The following is a 14,698-nucleotide window of genomic DNA, read 5'->3' as shown; positions in this document are numbered from 1 at the left end:
CGTTTTAATAGCTGTGTTGCTAACAAAATCAGTGTAGTGTGTAAAATGAGAAAAGATTAGTACAGGGACAAATACATCCAGGTATTATATTTCTTCATTCAAGTTTGTTTGTCATATATCATAAAACATGCATGACCGGGTGGTTAAATGAGCGAATTGGCCTATGATCCATTTACGGCTCAGGCCTATAGTCCGGGACAGTAGATTAAATTAAACAATTTCAACAAAAAAAAATTTGGTAACAAATAATTTACTCATTCATTGGCTATTATGTGCAATCCTATTGGGGGGGCTGTGGGAGGAAGACAGATGCAGGACAACACCCACACAGAAGGAGCCAGCTGGTCTGCAGGTTAGAAACCAGAACAATCCTAGGAATGTTTTCTGTTTCTGTGTTCTGTGTTCTGTTCCAGATGCTGTTTCACTCCATTTACATCCCTACCAGGCCAAACAGGTTAGATGAGACTGTCATGCATCCATTTGATTTGACTGGAGTCACACAGAAAGACATGTTCCAAAAACGTTGCACTGTTGGGACTATCGCCTCATAAAACATATATAATAATAATAATAATAATTTAATTACGCCTCAGGGATTTTGTATCTAACCCTCTAGTTCAGTCCCCTCCTCAATTACTGTTAAATAGTCTTTAGTTTAGTGGTCTGAGGTAAATCAGTTTCACATCATCACCATCCATGACCCCTCTCTCTGCCCACCTTCTCGTCGTTGCAGAGTTTGACTTTCCCCATGGCCTCCTCCTTCTTGCCGTTCAGCGGTTTGATCCCCTCCTCCCGGGTGGTGATCTCCTGTCGGATCTTCTCCAGCTCCTCCTGCCGGTGGCTGATCTCGGTGTAATACTCCGCCAGCACATCGGAGCTCACCCGCAGCTTGATGTCCTGGAACTTGCTGCGCTTCTCCTCCACCTCCTGCGTCCTGCTCCGGACCTTCACCAGGGCGAACAACACCAGAGACACCACTACGGTCACGGGCACCAACACCTGCACTCTCATTTTTTTTCTGTCACGCTCAGGTGGGGGGGGGGTGCGATGTGTAAAGGTGTGGGTACCGCAGGGTGGATGGATCAGACTTCTTCCTTTACGCGCTGTAACCCCGCTTCCATGTGGGATCGAGAGTCGGAAGCTCCTCGGTGTGACGTCCAACTGGGTTTTTCTTTTTTTTTTACCTCCCCCAATTTCAATCGCACAGACAGGTTGACTCACCTGCACCTCCGGGTTGGACAGCTCAGGTGTGTTGGTGCCTGAGCTGCGCAGCGCCCCCTGCAGTCCATGTGCTCGGCGACACGCCTCCTCCGGGTGAATTTAGGTCGGTTCCTCTTCCTGCTCACACCTGCCACGTCCTGATCCGCATGAACACACTTTATCAAGGTGTTAAGGCCTCACGTAGATAAACAGTCCAGCTCTACTTCATTTCCTCATTGTGTGTCTGTCTGTGTTATTATCCCAATTAAACACCTAATGTGACTTCCTCAAAACCAGCCTGACTTCCATTACAATATCTTCGTTAATTTTAAAACAGCCTGCTTCTTAGAAATCCATGTCACACCCTGTTTTGTGGTTTAATACGAAACAGTGCAGTGAGTGAGATAAAATAAGAAAAGATGTATTGATACTCTGTAGAAGAAAGTCATAAATGATACAGCAGCAAAAGTAAGTAGCAGTGCAAAGGGAAAAATATAGTTAGTATACAAATAGTTGTTAAAGATGTGTTAAAAATTGGTTTGAGACTAGTAGGCTAAATTTATTTTATTTAAGGCTTGTGTAAGTCTCCAGGAAGTCAATGTAAGTCCATGTAATGTGTGTGTGTACTTGTACTTATATATGTGAGGACCATTTTGAGCATATACCTTACGGGGTGCGGACATTTTTGGAAAGTGAGGACATTTTTGCAGGTCCTCACTTTTCCAATGGGCTGTTAAGGATTAAGACTTGGTTTTAGTGTTCGAATTAGGTTGAGGTTAGGCATTTAGTGTGGATGGTTCAGGTTAGGGCAAGGTGCTAGGGAATAGATTATTTCAAGGAGAGTCCCAACTAAGGTAGAAGTACCAACACGTGTCTCTGTGTGTTTGCGCATGTCTATATATAGTTACGACGGCCAATCTTAGTTCAATACCATCGTTTGGAGGACATTTTGGCTCGTCCTCAAACATTCAAAGGGCTGTTCGAGGGTTAGGATTTTTTTGTTGTGTTAGGAGGACGTGGACCTGTTGTCACGCCCAGCCCCGGGAGCCTGTGGAGCAGGTGGAGCAGGTTACAGTCCGCGGCTGCAGAGCGCACACCTGTCGTGCTCGTAAAGCTGCACCTCTCTGTGTCTCTTTCTCCCGGACACAACATGAAGCTCGCCGGCACCGTGGTCGTCCTGAGCTTGGCCGTCATGACGGTGCTCATCTACCAGGCCGTGAACCAGGAGCTCCGGCTGCGCAGACTGAAGACCCGCACGTCGGAGAGCCAAGAGACGGTGAAGGCGAAGGAGGAAACGATCATCGAGGTGAAGAAGAAAACCGTGGAGCTGAAGGCGGAGATGGACGCCGCCAACGCCAAGATAGACGAGCTGAGGAACCAGAAGGGAGAGCTCGAAAAGTCCATACAGGGGCTTGACACGAGTCTGGCCACCTGCAACACGGACAAGGCAAGAAGAGACACACACACACACACACACACACACACACACACACACACACACACACACACACACACACACACACACACACACACACACACACACACACACACACACACACACACACACACACACACACACACACACACACACACACACACACACACACACACACACACACACACACACACACACACACACACACACACACACACACACACACACACACACACACACACACACACACACACACACACACACACACACACACACACACACGTACTTGTATTTTGAAGAAGTTGAAGACACTCCTAGTCATTCACCTCGTTAACCTTTAACCTCATCCTTAGACAACTCATACTTAACTGTAACCTTTACCTTTAAAAGCACGTCTTGAACAATGAGGTGTGACCATAATGTCCTCCCTGAAAATGCCCCTCACAGTGATATCCGTACGTGCACTCTCACACCACCTGTTGACAAATGCTTCCACCTGTTCCCTGATCAGGAAGAGGCAGATAAGAAGAAGAAAGAAGTGTCGGAGACCATGGATAAAGTTAAAGGTAAGAGAGACTGAGCCAACAATGAAGTGTCTTTACACTACACGTCTATTTAAAACACATGGGGGGAATTGGATCTGATGAGGTCTGTCACTTGCACAGAGGCCTCTGCTGAACCCAGGTACAATGGATTCCTGGGAAACCTGTCTTGTTGCATTGTTAAGTCTCTTCAGTGTGGATCTGGATATGATGACACTCCTGTAAAACTCGCTGATGTCTCTATTGCTGTGATACTGTTTCCTTTTGAACTTACTCTCAGGAGCTGCTAACATTTTTGGACATTAATAGTAAACAAAAACTGTATTTGTACACGGTCTGGTAGAGGGGGCGATAACGATATTGGCAATGTGAATATATTTGAAAGAATATTGGCATTGGTACGTCAGATGTCTTCACATAAATTAAGAAGATAAACAAATCTTTTTTTTACATAAAATGTAAAATATAATAGTTTGCATGTCTCTAAATTGCCAGTATGTCTGTGAAAGGCTGATATCAGCCAACGGATATTGCTGACTTGAGTGACATTTGTGTCTCTCTGTTACAAACCATTGTCCTCAGCTGATCACGCAGAGGCTAAAAAGAAAGCAGAGGAGGATGTAAAGACCTTGAAACAACAGATCCTGGATAAAGATAAAGCTATTTGTGCCTTTGCCGACATGACAAAAGAAGAAGCAAAGTAAGATATGACACACCTCCTCAATAAGCTTGTCAGACCTGTAAACGATTGAAGAGCAGCACCACTTTTTAAAGCGATGGTTGTAAAAATAGACGTGAATGCAACTTGATTTTGTTTTTCTGGCTTTTGCAGGAATCTGTGTGGAGTCGCCGTGGCTGCAGTGTAAAGTCAACTCAGAACACTCAACATTGACTGAACTTTGCATACAGGGATATTTTGTAATATCACTTTGATTATAGCTCAGATTGTTTGAAACAAGATGTGTACATGCTTTTGTGGGACAAATGGCAGAGACAGGGAGTAGGCAAATGTATATATATTTTTTAAAAATGTGTTTACTTTTTACTTTAAGTCTTCATAAATACATGAATGTGGCTGTTTAGCAGAGTCGTAGCCTCCCCTGATTCGACTGGTAAAACTAGTTGTGTAGCATCTGAATCAGCCTGCCTGAGGCATATACGAGCTGTGAAATGTCCCCTGCCCCCAGTGGCAACCAGAGAAGTACATGATCATCGCTGTGATCTCCTGTGTGTTTGTTAAACTCGCTCAATAGAACAACATGTGTTTGCTTCTTTGAAATACCAAGTCAGGAGGTGGAGGATATGTAATTAAAGTAAAACACTATTAAATGTTTATATAAATGACTACTGACAGGTGTGTTTCCAAACATGTGTATAAAAGCCACAGTACTTTCTATCTATTATCTGATTTATAGACAATAAAGTGTGACCGGGCAGAAGTTTTCTGGTTTTGCATCTATGATTTGACAAACGAAGTTCAATTATGTGTTCCTCTATCTCCCCCTAGTGCCCATCAAGGGATACAGACTGACAGTCTCAGCAAATTTCCATCAGTATAAAAAAAGGCGATGCCTCTGCGCATGTGCAATCAGTGTGTGCTCCTGAACGCATCAGTTAGAGACAGGCACTTGCATTGGATGCATTGCACGGTTACAGACCGGACTGTCACAACCCTGTTCAGCTATCATGAAAACTCCAAAGGTCGTTTATTTTGTCCAGTTGGGCTGCTTAAAAAAAAGAACATGTCGGTTCTGTCAAACGTGTTAGTTTATCCTTAAATATGAGAGAAGCCGATCCAAGGTTTTGGTTCAATCAAGTGTATTATTTAAAGATACAATGAAGAGTTATTCATAGCTATGGACAATTATCACAGCCTATGCTAATTAAGTTAGCAGTAGGAAGTTGACAATGGCCCCGAACAGCAGGGATTTGATATAATTATAACAGTAGATTTGATGTGATTGGTTATAAAATATTGGAGGGGTGTCACCGCAAATCACTTTGGATCTCCCTTATTGGTCCAGCCGCAGTCCCACGCCTCTTGTCCCCGAATCCAGGAAGTGGCACAGCTCTCCGTCATGCTCCTACGCTACTCTGCCGGTTGCTAGGCAACTCTATCTAGCTAGTCTGATGTCTCATAACCTAGCCTTGAGTAGAAAAATGTCATGCTCCTGCCATCTTGGCTGCACCAACCTAACCATAACTCTCTCGTCTCTCCCTTATCAAGACAGCTGTGAGACTGACCATCGTTGTGACGCACACTCATTGCTAGCAAATTCCAAATATTAAATAGATAAAAGAAAGGTTTAAAATAATGATTTGTATAAGGTGTTATACATGACTCAAACTGCTCCTACCCCCACCCTCCTTCCATTGGTTTTGAGTTCAGTTTCCATAATCCCCTTCCCTCACTGACCCCCAGAGAAACCAAGACTTAAGATTATCAACAGTTCTAAGGTAAAAAAAAAAAAAAATTGGTACAATTTAGATTAAACACTAGTGAAAACACCACTAGGAGTATTTTATATTGAATATCTGCCAAGAGATCCCTGTCAACTAAATCTTACACACTGAACCATTTAAAGGAAGTTTCCATCAAACAGTCCTTAAATCCGATCCTCAACAATAGTGTCACTGGTCTTTTTAACTGCAGCTCTGTCTAATGTCATTGCCACTGTTGTTTTGAATTGATCGGTCAACATTTAAATAAAGTTTTAAAAAGAAAAAAACGTGTGCGCTCAACGGGGATCATCCAATCACAACGCGAGGTGTCTAGCACGTGACCCAGATGACGCAGGAAACCAGGAAGTGGACAGCCGCGGGTCCTGATGACAACTGAAAGGTGACACATGTAACATGAACTTAAACTTCAAGTGTTAATGTCGCCACGCAACGATCCTCCACGTCAGCACAAAGCGTAGCCGTGACGTCCTGAGCAGAGGGTGACGTCACACTCATCTGTGTTTATTAATTTTCTCAGTTCATGTGGATGAACTCGATGGGAGTCAAACCGTGTACAGCTCACAAAGTGACACTGCTCCCGGTGTCCGCGGGGTTCCAGTGCGAACACACTGTCAGTCCTGAGCTCTGACAGTCGGTGTCTTCTACCTACTTCTACTTCGACCTCAGCCGCCATCACCCAGAGCAGAGCAGATATGACGAGGAGCCTCGGGGGGTTGTTGTTCAGAGGCGTCCACAGCCTCACCTCCATCCCGGCCGGGAGGACCCAGCTCGGCCACCTGGCTTCTGGCGCCGCGGTCAGGACCGTGATGGTAGGTAGAGTCCGCTGCTCTGATGGAAGAGAACATTTGTGTGTTCATGCGTGTGTGTGCAGTTGTAATGTGCTTAATTCACAGCACACTGGGTCTAATTAACTTGTTATACAAAAACTAGTGATCGTGTGTGTGTGTGTGTGTGTGTGTTGTAATGTGCTACTAAATTCACAGCACACGATCAATAATCAAAATGAGAAAACTATGAAATAAAGACATTTTCTAGAAAAGCAGGGCTGCAAGCAACAAACATGTCTGTGCATAATTAAGCAGCACTTGAAAATGTACAATTTTATGTCATGTATTTTCAGTCTGCTGAATTTCTTTTTACACTGTATATCTTGTAAATGGAACCATGGGTTGGCTCCATACATACATTTGATAGTTTTATACATGTTGAGAGTCTAGATTATCCAAGAAAAGTAGAATCAAGGGGAACTGGACCTGTTTGTAGACGTTTCTCTTCTTATCCAAGAAGCCTCATGGTTCAAAATAGGTGAACATATTTCAGGACTACAGCAAATGTTATCAGGGGGGTTATCAGGTGATAAGACAATACTAAAACATTAAAATACAACATTGATACAAGATGTTATGATCGTCAATCCTCTATTGTCTTTATATATTGTCACGTCACGACCGTATAAGTCCCTGTCCGTCTTTTCGAAGCCACATTTTCATTATTAAGAAACTTCAATAACAGATTATTTGTGTATTTCACTCTTTGGTAGACGCTGCCGTCGTTTCTTTCCCCCAAGCCCCGGGACTTCAGCCTGCCCAACTCCTCTTGGGGCTCAGAAATGTTGAGGTTGCACGAGCATTACAACAGCCAGTGTGAGGGGGAGAATGAGGAAGGAGAGAAAGACGGAGGAGAGAAAGACGGAGGAGAGAAAGACGGAGGGTTTTGGCTGAGACTGCCAAGTTACAATCGCTCCCTCAAGTATGCTACAGGTAGGGCTGCACACTGATGTTTCTCACACCCTCCAATACCTGTTTTTATTACATGTTTTTCCTGATCTGCTCTGTTAGATGTTGACTCACTTGTGCGTCTTGTTCTTCCATTAGGTGGAGTTTACCTCAGTAAGATTGTCCAGGCAAATGCTCGTCTTTTCACCCGTAACATCCGAGAGCAGGGGGCAGGATTTGAATACGTTGTGTTTGTTAACAAAAAGGAGAAGAAGTGCGTGGGCATTTTCCAGGCTGGACACCTTCTAGAGGGGCCACCAGGGTGAGAAAACACAGACAAAACAGATTGCAGTGTTGTTTGTGTATGTGCGCCTGTTGTTGTTATATTTAAAATCCACTTCTACTTAACCGTACTCTTAAAACACCGCAATAATATTATCTTGTATACATTTTCATATGTTGCACCTCCTATACCGTCATCTTTCTAATGAAGGCAAGATCCAAAAAGTGAATCAATACATTTAAGAAAAGACTATTCTTATTTAATGGATCAAGTTTAAATCTTCAAACTTAACAAAACCACACTTTTAAAACTTTGGACTTGATATGTATTGTATATGTGTGTTTCCAGTTGTGTCCACGGGGGGGCGATAGCCACTATGATTGATACCGTGACAGGGACTCATGCCAGTGTAGTGTCCAGACCTGTCATGACCGCCAACCTCAACATCAACTACCGCAGGTACAAGAATGAACAACTTTAACAAGTTTTCTGTGTGTCAGGGTCTGTAAAGTCTCATATGTTAACATGAGTAGGGTTTATAGAAATATGACAATGCTTAGGTGGCGCAGAGTCCCTGCATTAGACTTCATGTGCTCAGGCAGAACAATATCACCAAGAGCTAGCTGGAGTTGGGTCAGTTTACATTCACACTGAATGCACAAAGATTCAGCTTAGTAATGTTTGAAGCTGTAACAACAGCTATCGGTTGTTAGACGTTTGCTTTAAGCCTCTCCTTAACTCAGATGTCAAAATACTGGTATAAATGATAATAGTATATGCATCAGAATGCAAAAAGTACAAACTCTCTTATCCATATTAGTCAATATATGTTCTGACATTTGTCCCTAACAAACCTTTGTCTTGTGTCCAGTCCCATCCCACTTGGAAACACAGTGTTGATTGAATCCTCTCTGGATTCCAGGGAAGGCAGGAAAATGTTTATTTCATGTAAAGTCACCAGCGCTGACGGCTCGAAACTGCACACAGAAGCAACAGGTAAAATGTTTATACATGCACCCTTTTCAGAAATATTCTCAAATATAAAAGATATCTGCTCACTGACCTGCTGTATCATCACTTATTCTATTCTGTTTGTTTTCTGTTGTGACCTTTCGTGCTTCTTGTGCAGCACTGTTCCTGTCAGTCAATTTCAGTCATCTATTGAAGGGAGGATGACACGAAGCAGCAACACCTTCCCAAACCTCAACAGCAGTGTGAGAGAGAGACAGGATGTGTGAGTGTATTACTGATTTGCACTGTTATTGCATTTGCCAGATGATTTAATATATAACTTATTTTTGAAGTTTTACTAATCATTTTTATTGTTATTACCTACTAGTATGTACCTCTACTTGACCTCCACTGCCTCGTGTTGTTATCATATCATATACCTCATATATATCATAAATATTTGAAATGTGTTGATTCAACTAAATGTTATGTATTATTGCATCTTGGTCTGTTGAGAGTGACAATAGATTAAAAAATGTACTGTACCCAAAGCTTTTGTTTATTCTAATAAAGCCTTACCTTAGGGTTTTATACAAATCAGGTTTTTATTTGTTTGTCAAAAAGGGAAATTGCAGGTAATACATATTGAATTGTATCCTGATGAGATTTAGTTTTTAAAAAACTGGGATTGTTCCTCCGTCACATGGATATCTTTACATGAGTATGATAAAAACTTACAAAGAAACATTTGATAACACTCATTTTCCAGTTTTAATCAAATAAAAAAATATTCAGTCAATAACTGAATGGTGTAAAGGGAAGTGGTAAACTGCTCAAGTAAAAAGAGTTAAGGTCACCAAACAGTGAAAAAGTCAAGCCAATTTCATGCATTAGAAAATCTGTGACCTTGTAGCAGCATATTTGTGGAAACAATTTTGGGACAAACTTTTACATCATGTTTCATTTATATTTTTACAAGAACGTTATAAGTTGTTTTTTTTGCTTCAACTTCACACTGAGATTTTAGCTAACTGTAACATAAGTACATTACATGTCCATGAAATGTACTTTTTTTTATCATACTACATAATACAAGGTACTACATCATGTTGTTCATCAGATGGTTTGCTTCACACAGTCTGACACAGAAATGACTGAAGTGTTCCATAATAAGTAACACTGTCCACATCACAGAGATCTGTGCTGCTCTGGCAGCTACTGTAGACCACAGTGTTAAAAAAAGTGCGCCTGTCACAGACACCTGGAAACATACAGAGCTCCAACTTCTTTTTACCACTCCAACTTTATTTTACACACGACTATGACACATCTGAATGTGACTTATGTTGATTTCTCCACCAACATTTTTCTGTTTTTTGTGTAACAAATTCTGTTTGCATTGTGCTTGACATGTTGTCAGAAGGAATAAATAAACCTCACAGATTTGTACAACTGGCTACACAGCCATTCATCAAACAATAAAATGATATAAAATTGAAAATGTGAGTTTAAGTCATTGATTTATCTTAGGCAACAAATTTAACAACGAAATGTGTTATTAATGAATCAGAGCCCCTTTTACACCCTGTCAGAAGACTGAGCTGTTTAAACATTGACATAACATAAATGTTAATTAACAAGGAAATATTTTTTGGATTCACAACATGTAAAAAGGAGTTAAATGTATTAGTTGTCTTATAAACGTGTCCTGTAATGTTTCGATTTTCCGATGAAATCCACTCTGACTAATATAGCTTCTATCACTCTGGCATTTCTCAACACAGGTTTTTGTTTATGCTTTCTGTAAGGTAAAAATAATAAGTAGTAGTTATAGGAATAAGTAAAACAATTTATCTGAGTTTTTGTGTGTAAATATTGGTCCTACGAACCTGGAATGCGTCTAACTGCATTTAACTTCACTTTTCACACAGTCTGGTCTGATATGTGGTTTTTTGAGCGAATGGGCTCATCACAGAAGAGGCCTGGTGGTCTTCTGAGGGCCCCTCACACTTTAACCTCAGAGGACTGCAGATGGAAATGCTCCCTTGATTTTTAACAACATGCGTGAGTTCGCACGTTGGTGTGTCTGTGTGTGTGTGTGTGTGTGCGTGCATGTTTGTGTGTGGGCGACGAATGCAAGTGAACACCAGCAGTTATTTCAGAAGAGTCATGTGGTCAAGTTGGGTTTGAGGAAGCCGGTGGGGGGTGGGTGGGAGGCAGAGTATGGGCAGTTGTTAACTTTCAGTTAAAACCACCTGTAAAACCTCTGCGCTGCTCACTCAGAACAGTTTTTACTGTAGATAATAGATGATAAAGTGCAAATGTGATTTGTTTTCAATAATCTAACAATCGTGATAAAAGTGAAACTGTGAAAAAAATTGTTACCTTGAAAGTCTCAATCTAACATAGGATTGGTGCATTGTGCTGACAGTTATTGATTACTCATATGCCAGGAAATATGTTTTTGTACCTTTTGTAGATAGATAGATGACGTATGAAATTATTGTGTTACAGCAGCATGTCAAAGGCATTGCACATGGAGCAAAGAAAATACTAAAGAGACCTGTGCAAAATTGCAGCAGTTGTTTGAAAAGTAAAGTTAGGAACATGACTAAAATAAATAAATATCTTGTACACAGCGTCAGCGTTGGTTTTCCACTTCAGTCCGTTGTCGATGTGGACGCCCAGGTACTCGTAATCCTCCACTGAGCCAACATCCTCTCCCAGAATACGCAGTGGCTGTGAAACCGTCCTCTTCCTCCTGAAGTCGATCACCATCTCTCTGGTCGTGGCCACATTCAGAAGCAGAGGATTTCTACCTGTACTCACCCTCCCTCCCATCACTTATACACCCATCCACTGTAGAGTCATCAGATAACTTCTGCAAGTGGCATGACTCGGAATCAATAGGCATATTAATAGGAATATTGCCATTTAGATTTTTTTATTTTCTACCAAATAATTAACTAAACAAATCACTGAGTAGTATACATTATATTTTGTGGGTGGGCCCCTATGATGACCCTCACTTATGAATACTATAGATGCTTATCCTGGACATTACAGTCATTTAAATATTACAGTGCTAGAAGTGATGTTTGAGTAAAAGTAGTACAGTGAACATAAACTATGAGAATCCATATTATAAAAGCCAATATTGTGGTTTTTTTTAAAACTTGAGTTTACAGATACATCTGGTGAAGTCAAAAATACTTAATTTTTTCAGTATTTGCATCTACTACTAGCATCTACTGCTCTCTTCCTACCTCAATGAACGCACTTATCGGGTAACTTGGAGAGGATCTGTTTCTGAACCTTGTCCTCTCACTACTGGGGTCCCTCAAGGTTTGGTCCTGGGTCCTCTCCTCTTTTCTTTGTACACCAACACTCTTGGCTCTGTCATTCACTCACATGGCTTTTCCTACCATAGCTATGCTGATGACACCCAACTAATCCTGTCTTTTCCCCGATCAGAAACACAGGTAGCAGCACGAATCTCTGCCTGTCTGACTGACATCTCTCAGTGGATGACCGCTCACCACCTGAAGATTAACCTTGACAAGACTGAACTACTTTTCCTTCCAGGGACAAACTCTCCCACCCATGACCTGACTATTAACTTTGACAACTCCGTGCTGACCCCCACTCTGACTGCTAGGAACCTGGGTGTGACACTCGACTGCCAACTCTCCCTTTCTGCCAACATTACTGCAACAACGCGGACCTGTAGATTCATGCTCTACAACAGGGGTGCCCACACTTTATAGGCTTGTCCCCCTCTGCCCAGCCACAAGCAGTCATATAGATAAAAAGAGAGAGGGGGGGGGGGCTACATATTCTCCACATAGGTTTGAGTGGAGAATACGTAATTTACCCTCCACACCCGACATAGCAAACAGCGGAGAAGTTCTTGAAGATGGATGATATTAAATTAATAATTTAAGTGGAGAAGTACAGTGAGTTGTATGATCCTCAGCACATATGAGACAAAGAAGACACATGTTGGGCTGTGTTGCAGTTAATGTTGGAGCAACAAGTACGTATATGTTTGAAAATAATGATTAAATGCCGTTTTTACTGCAGGCTGATAACAGCAAAAGTATGTGATATTATTAGCGTGGCGCTTCAGCGTCCGGTGTGAACAGCAAAGCGCCGGCGCTCTAGGGATTAGCGCGGCGCGCTTCGGCGTCGCTTCCGCATCCGGTTTGAACCCGGCGTGACGAGCAGTCCGCCGCGTTGACGTTCGCAACATCGTCCAGGGCGGGGGGCGTGGCGGGGGCGGCAGGGACGGCGGCGGCGGCGGCGGCAAAAAAAAAAGTGGGTACGTGCGCCGGAGCGTCCACGTGACTGCCTCTTGTCCAGTCGCGATCGACCCACACTGCCTTCGCGATCGACCGGTCGATCGCGATCGACGTATTGGGCACCCCTGCTCTACAACATCCGGAGAATACGCCCCCTTCTCACTCAGAAGGCGGTGCAGGTTCTGGTCCATGCCCTGGTCATCTCACGCCTCGACTACTGTAACTCCCTCCTGGCAGGTCTACCTGCTACTGCCATCCGACCTTTGCAGCTCATCCAGAATGCAGCAGCTCGACTGGTTTTTAACCAACCTAAATTCACTCGCACTACTCCGCTCCTCCGCTCCTCCGCTCCCTACACTGGCTACCAGTGGCTGCCCGCATCCGGTTCAAAACACTAGTACTCGCATACCATGCTGTAAACAGATCAGGTCCAGTTTACATCCAGGACATGGTCAAACACTACACACCAGCACGTTCACTCCGCTCTGCTTCAGCTAAACGACTCGTTGCTCCTTCACTGCGAGCTAAACACTCATCAAAATCACGACTGTTTGCTGTCCTAGCTCCTAAATGGTGGAATGAGCTCCCACTCGACATCCGGACATCTGAAAGTTTACACATCTTTCGCCGAAAACTAAAAACACACCTCTTCCGACTGTACCTTGAATAAAAAAAAAAATAAAAAAGAACTAACCACTTTTGAAACTAACACTTTGGTAGCACTAAAATGGCACTTACTTATAGCACTTTGTAGTTTTGCTTTATTTCGAAGAAATTTTACTGTCTTGATTCTTGTTGTTCTTGGTTTGTACCAGGGCCGGGTCTAGGCAGGGGCAAGAGGGGGCCTGGCCCCCTCAAATAAATGTTGTGCCCCCTCAAACTAAATCCCAATTTATAATAATAATATAATAAAGCACAATGCCCCCTCAAGTTTTGTGGCTGCCCCCTCATACATGCCTGTCTAGACCCGGCCCTGGTTTGTACCCTCAGGGTTGAATGCACTTATTGTAAGTCGCTTTGGATAAAAGCGTCAGCTAAATGAAATGTAATACTACATATCGGAGTATAGGAATCAGTTACTGTAATAAAGTGCAATACTGTAACTAAATAGCGTACATTTACTCAATTGCTGCACTTACAGATATAGTCTATTCCCATTGTATTTTATTACGAAACATCTACGTTTTTACACATATATTTATACTTGTATACATTGTTTATTTTATACCGATTACTTTACAAAGTATATGAATGCTATGCCTGTCTTTTTAATGCTGCTTCACATAGGCCCATTAGAAGTAAACCAGCCTCTGCATATAGACACGTGCTGAGGGCTGCAGGTCCTGACAAGCTTCTAAATTTACACCAATTTATGAAGAGGGATTTAAACCATGCGCTGGGATCTAATGCGTCCTCTACTCATTGTGTATTCTCTCAATTAGTGTGGCGGACCTTCGTGGCAGCAGCAGCAGCAGCAGCAGCATCATGGGATTATATTTCTCAACTGAGAGCCACAGAGCAAAACCCGATCCGCTGCTGTTACGTAAGAGCCGGTGACATAACTGTCTCCAGCCCGGGATGGTCAGGGCGCGCAGAGGGAGGGAGGGAGCCGGAGAGCACGTCCTGTGTTCGGCCGGACGGTCCAGCTGCCCTCGCTCCTCTCCGCCGCTGCTGCTGCTGCCTCAATTGTCCGGGTTGGAAATTAGATTATTTCACAAAACAAGCGCACACGAGGAGGACGAGAGTGGAGCACAGGGGCCCGGAGAAGTGAGGAAGATGACGGTCGAGTTTTGGAAGCCGCTGTAAAG

The 14,698-nt window shown here is 42.9% G+C and overlaps 2 protein-coding genes across 3 annotated transcripts; both read left to right on the top strand.

Moving 5' to 3' along the window:
• The first annotated feature begins 2,344 nt into the window (after positions 1 to 2,344).
• Positions 2,345 to 4,616, top strand: si:dkey-87o1.2 (uncharacterized protein LOC796684 homolog). Its single transcript, XM_061081998.1, has 4 exons — positions 2,345 to 2,647; positions 3,147 to 3,201; positions 3,760 to 3,877; positions 4,010 to 4,616. Exons 1-4 carry the CDS (start codon positions 2,351 to 2,353, stop codon positions 4,041 to 4,043), a joined length of 504 nt encoding a protein of 167 aa, XP_060937981.1. The 5' UTR covers positions 2,345 to 2,350; the 3' UTR covers positions 4,044 to 4,616.
• Positions 4,617 to 6,001: 1,385 nt separating this feature from the next.
• them4 (thioesterase superfamily member 4) lies at positions 6,002 to 10,090 on the top strand. Of its 2 annotated transcripts, XM_061081456.1 has the most exons (7): positions 6,002 to 6,019; positions 6,158 to 6,449; positions 7,181 to 7,400; positions 7,515 to 7,677; positions 7,987 to 8,097; positions 8,510 to 8,634; positions 8,768 to 10,090. In XM_061081456.1, the coding sequence occupies exons 2-7, from the start codon at positions 6,333 to 6,335 to the stop codon at positions 8,812 to 8,814; spliced, it is 783 nt and encodes a 260-aa protein (XP_060937439.1). In that variant the 5' UTR covers positions 6,002 to 6,019; positions 6,158 to 6,332; the 3' UTR covers positions 8,815 to 10,090. The 2 variants fall into 2 exon arrangements, with proteins under 2 accessions (XP_060937439.1, XP_060937438.1); XM_061081455.1 differs by having other exon boundaries at positions 6,008 to 6,449.
• Positions 10,091 to 14,698: the final 4,608 nt, after the last annotated feature.

This window comes from Limanda limanda, chromosome 11 (assembly GCF_963576545.1).
Source record: "Limanda limanda chromosome 11, fLimLim1.1, whole genome shotgun sequence".
Classification (NCBI taxonomy): Eukaryota; Metazoa; Chordata; class Actinopteri; order Pleuronectiformes; family Pleuronectidae; genus Limanda; species Limanda limanda.
Note: the sequence above shows the minus strand (reverse complement) of the source record. Positions and strands in the feature narration are given on the sequence as shown.

Coding starts and splice junctions, on each gene's coding strand:
- them4 (XM_061081456.1), top strand. CDS start 6,333: ATGACGAGGAGCCTCGGGGGGTTGTTGTTCAGAGGCGTCCACAGCCTC. Junction 7,678..7,986: donor CTTCTAGAGGGGCCACCAGG/GTGAGAAAACAC, acceptor GTGTGTTTCCAG/TTGTGTCCACGGGGGGGCGA. Junction 8,098..8,509: donor CTCAACATCAACTACCGCAG/GTACAAGAATGA, acceptor TCTTGTGTCCAG/TCCCATCCCACTTGGAAACA.
- si:dkey-87o1.2 (XM_061081998.1), top strand. CDS start 2,351: ATGAAGCTCGCCGGCACCGTGGTCGTCCTGAGCTTGGCCGTCATGACG. Junction 2,648..3,146: donor CCACCTGCAACACGGACAAG/GCAAGAAGAGAC, acceptor TTCCCTGATCAG/GAAGAGGCAGATAAGAAGAA. Junction 3,202..3,759: donor GACCATGGATAAAGTTAAAG/GTAAGAGAGACT, acceptor CATTGTCCTCAG/CTGATCACGCAGAGGCTAAA.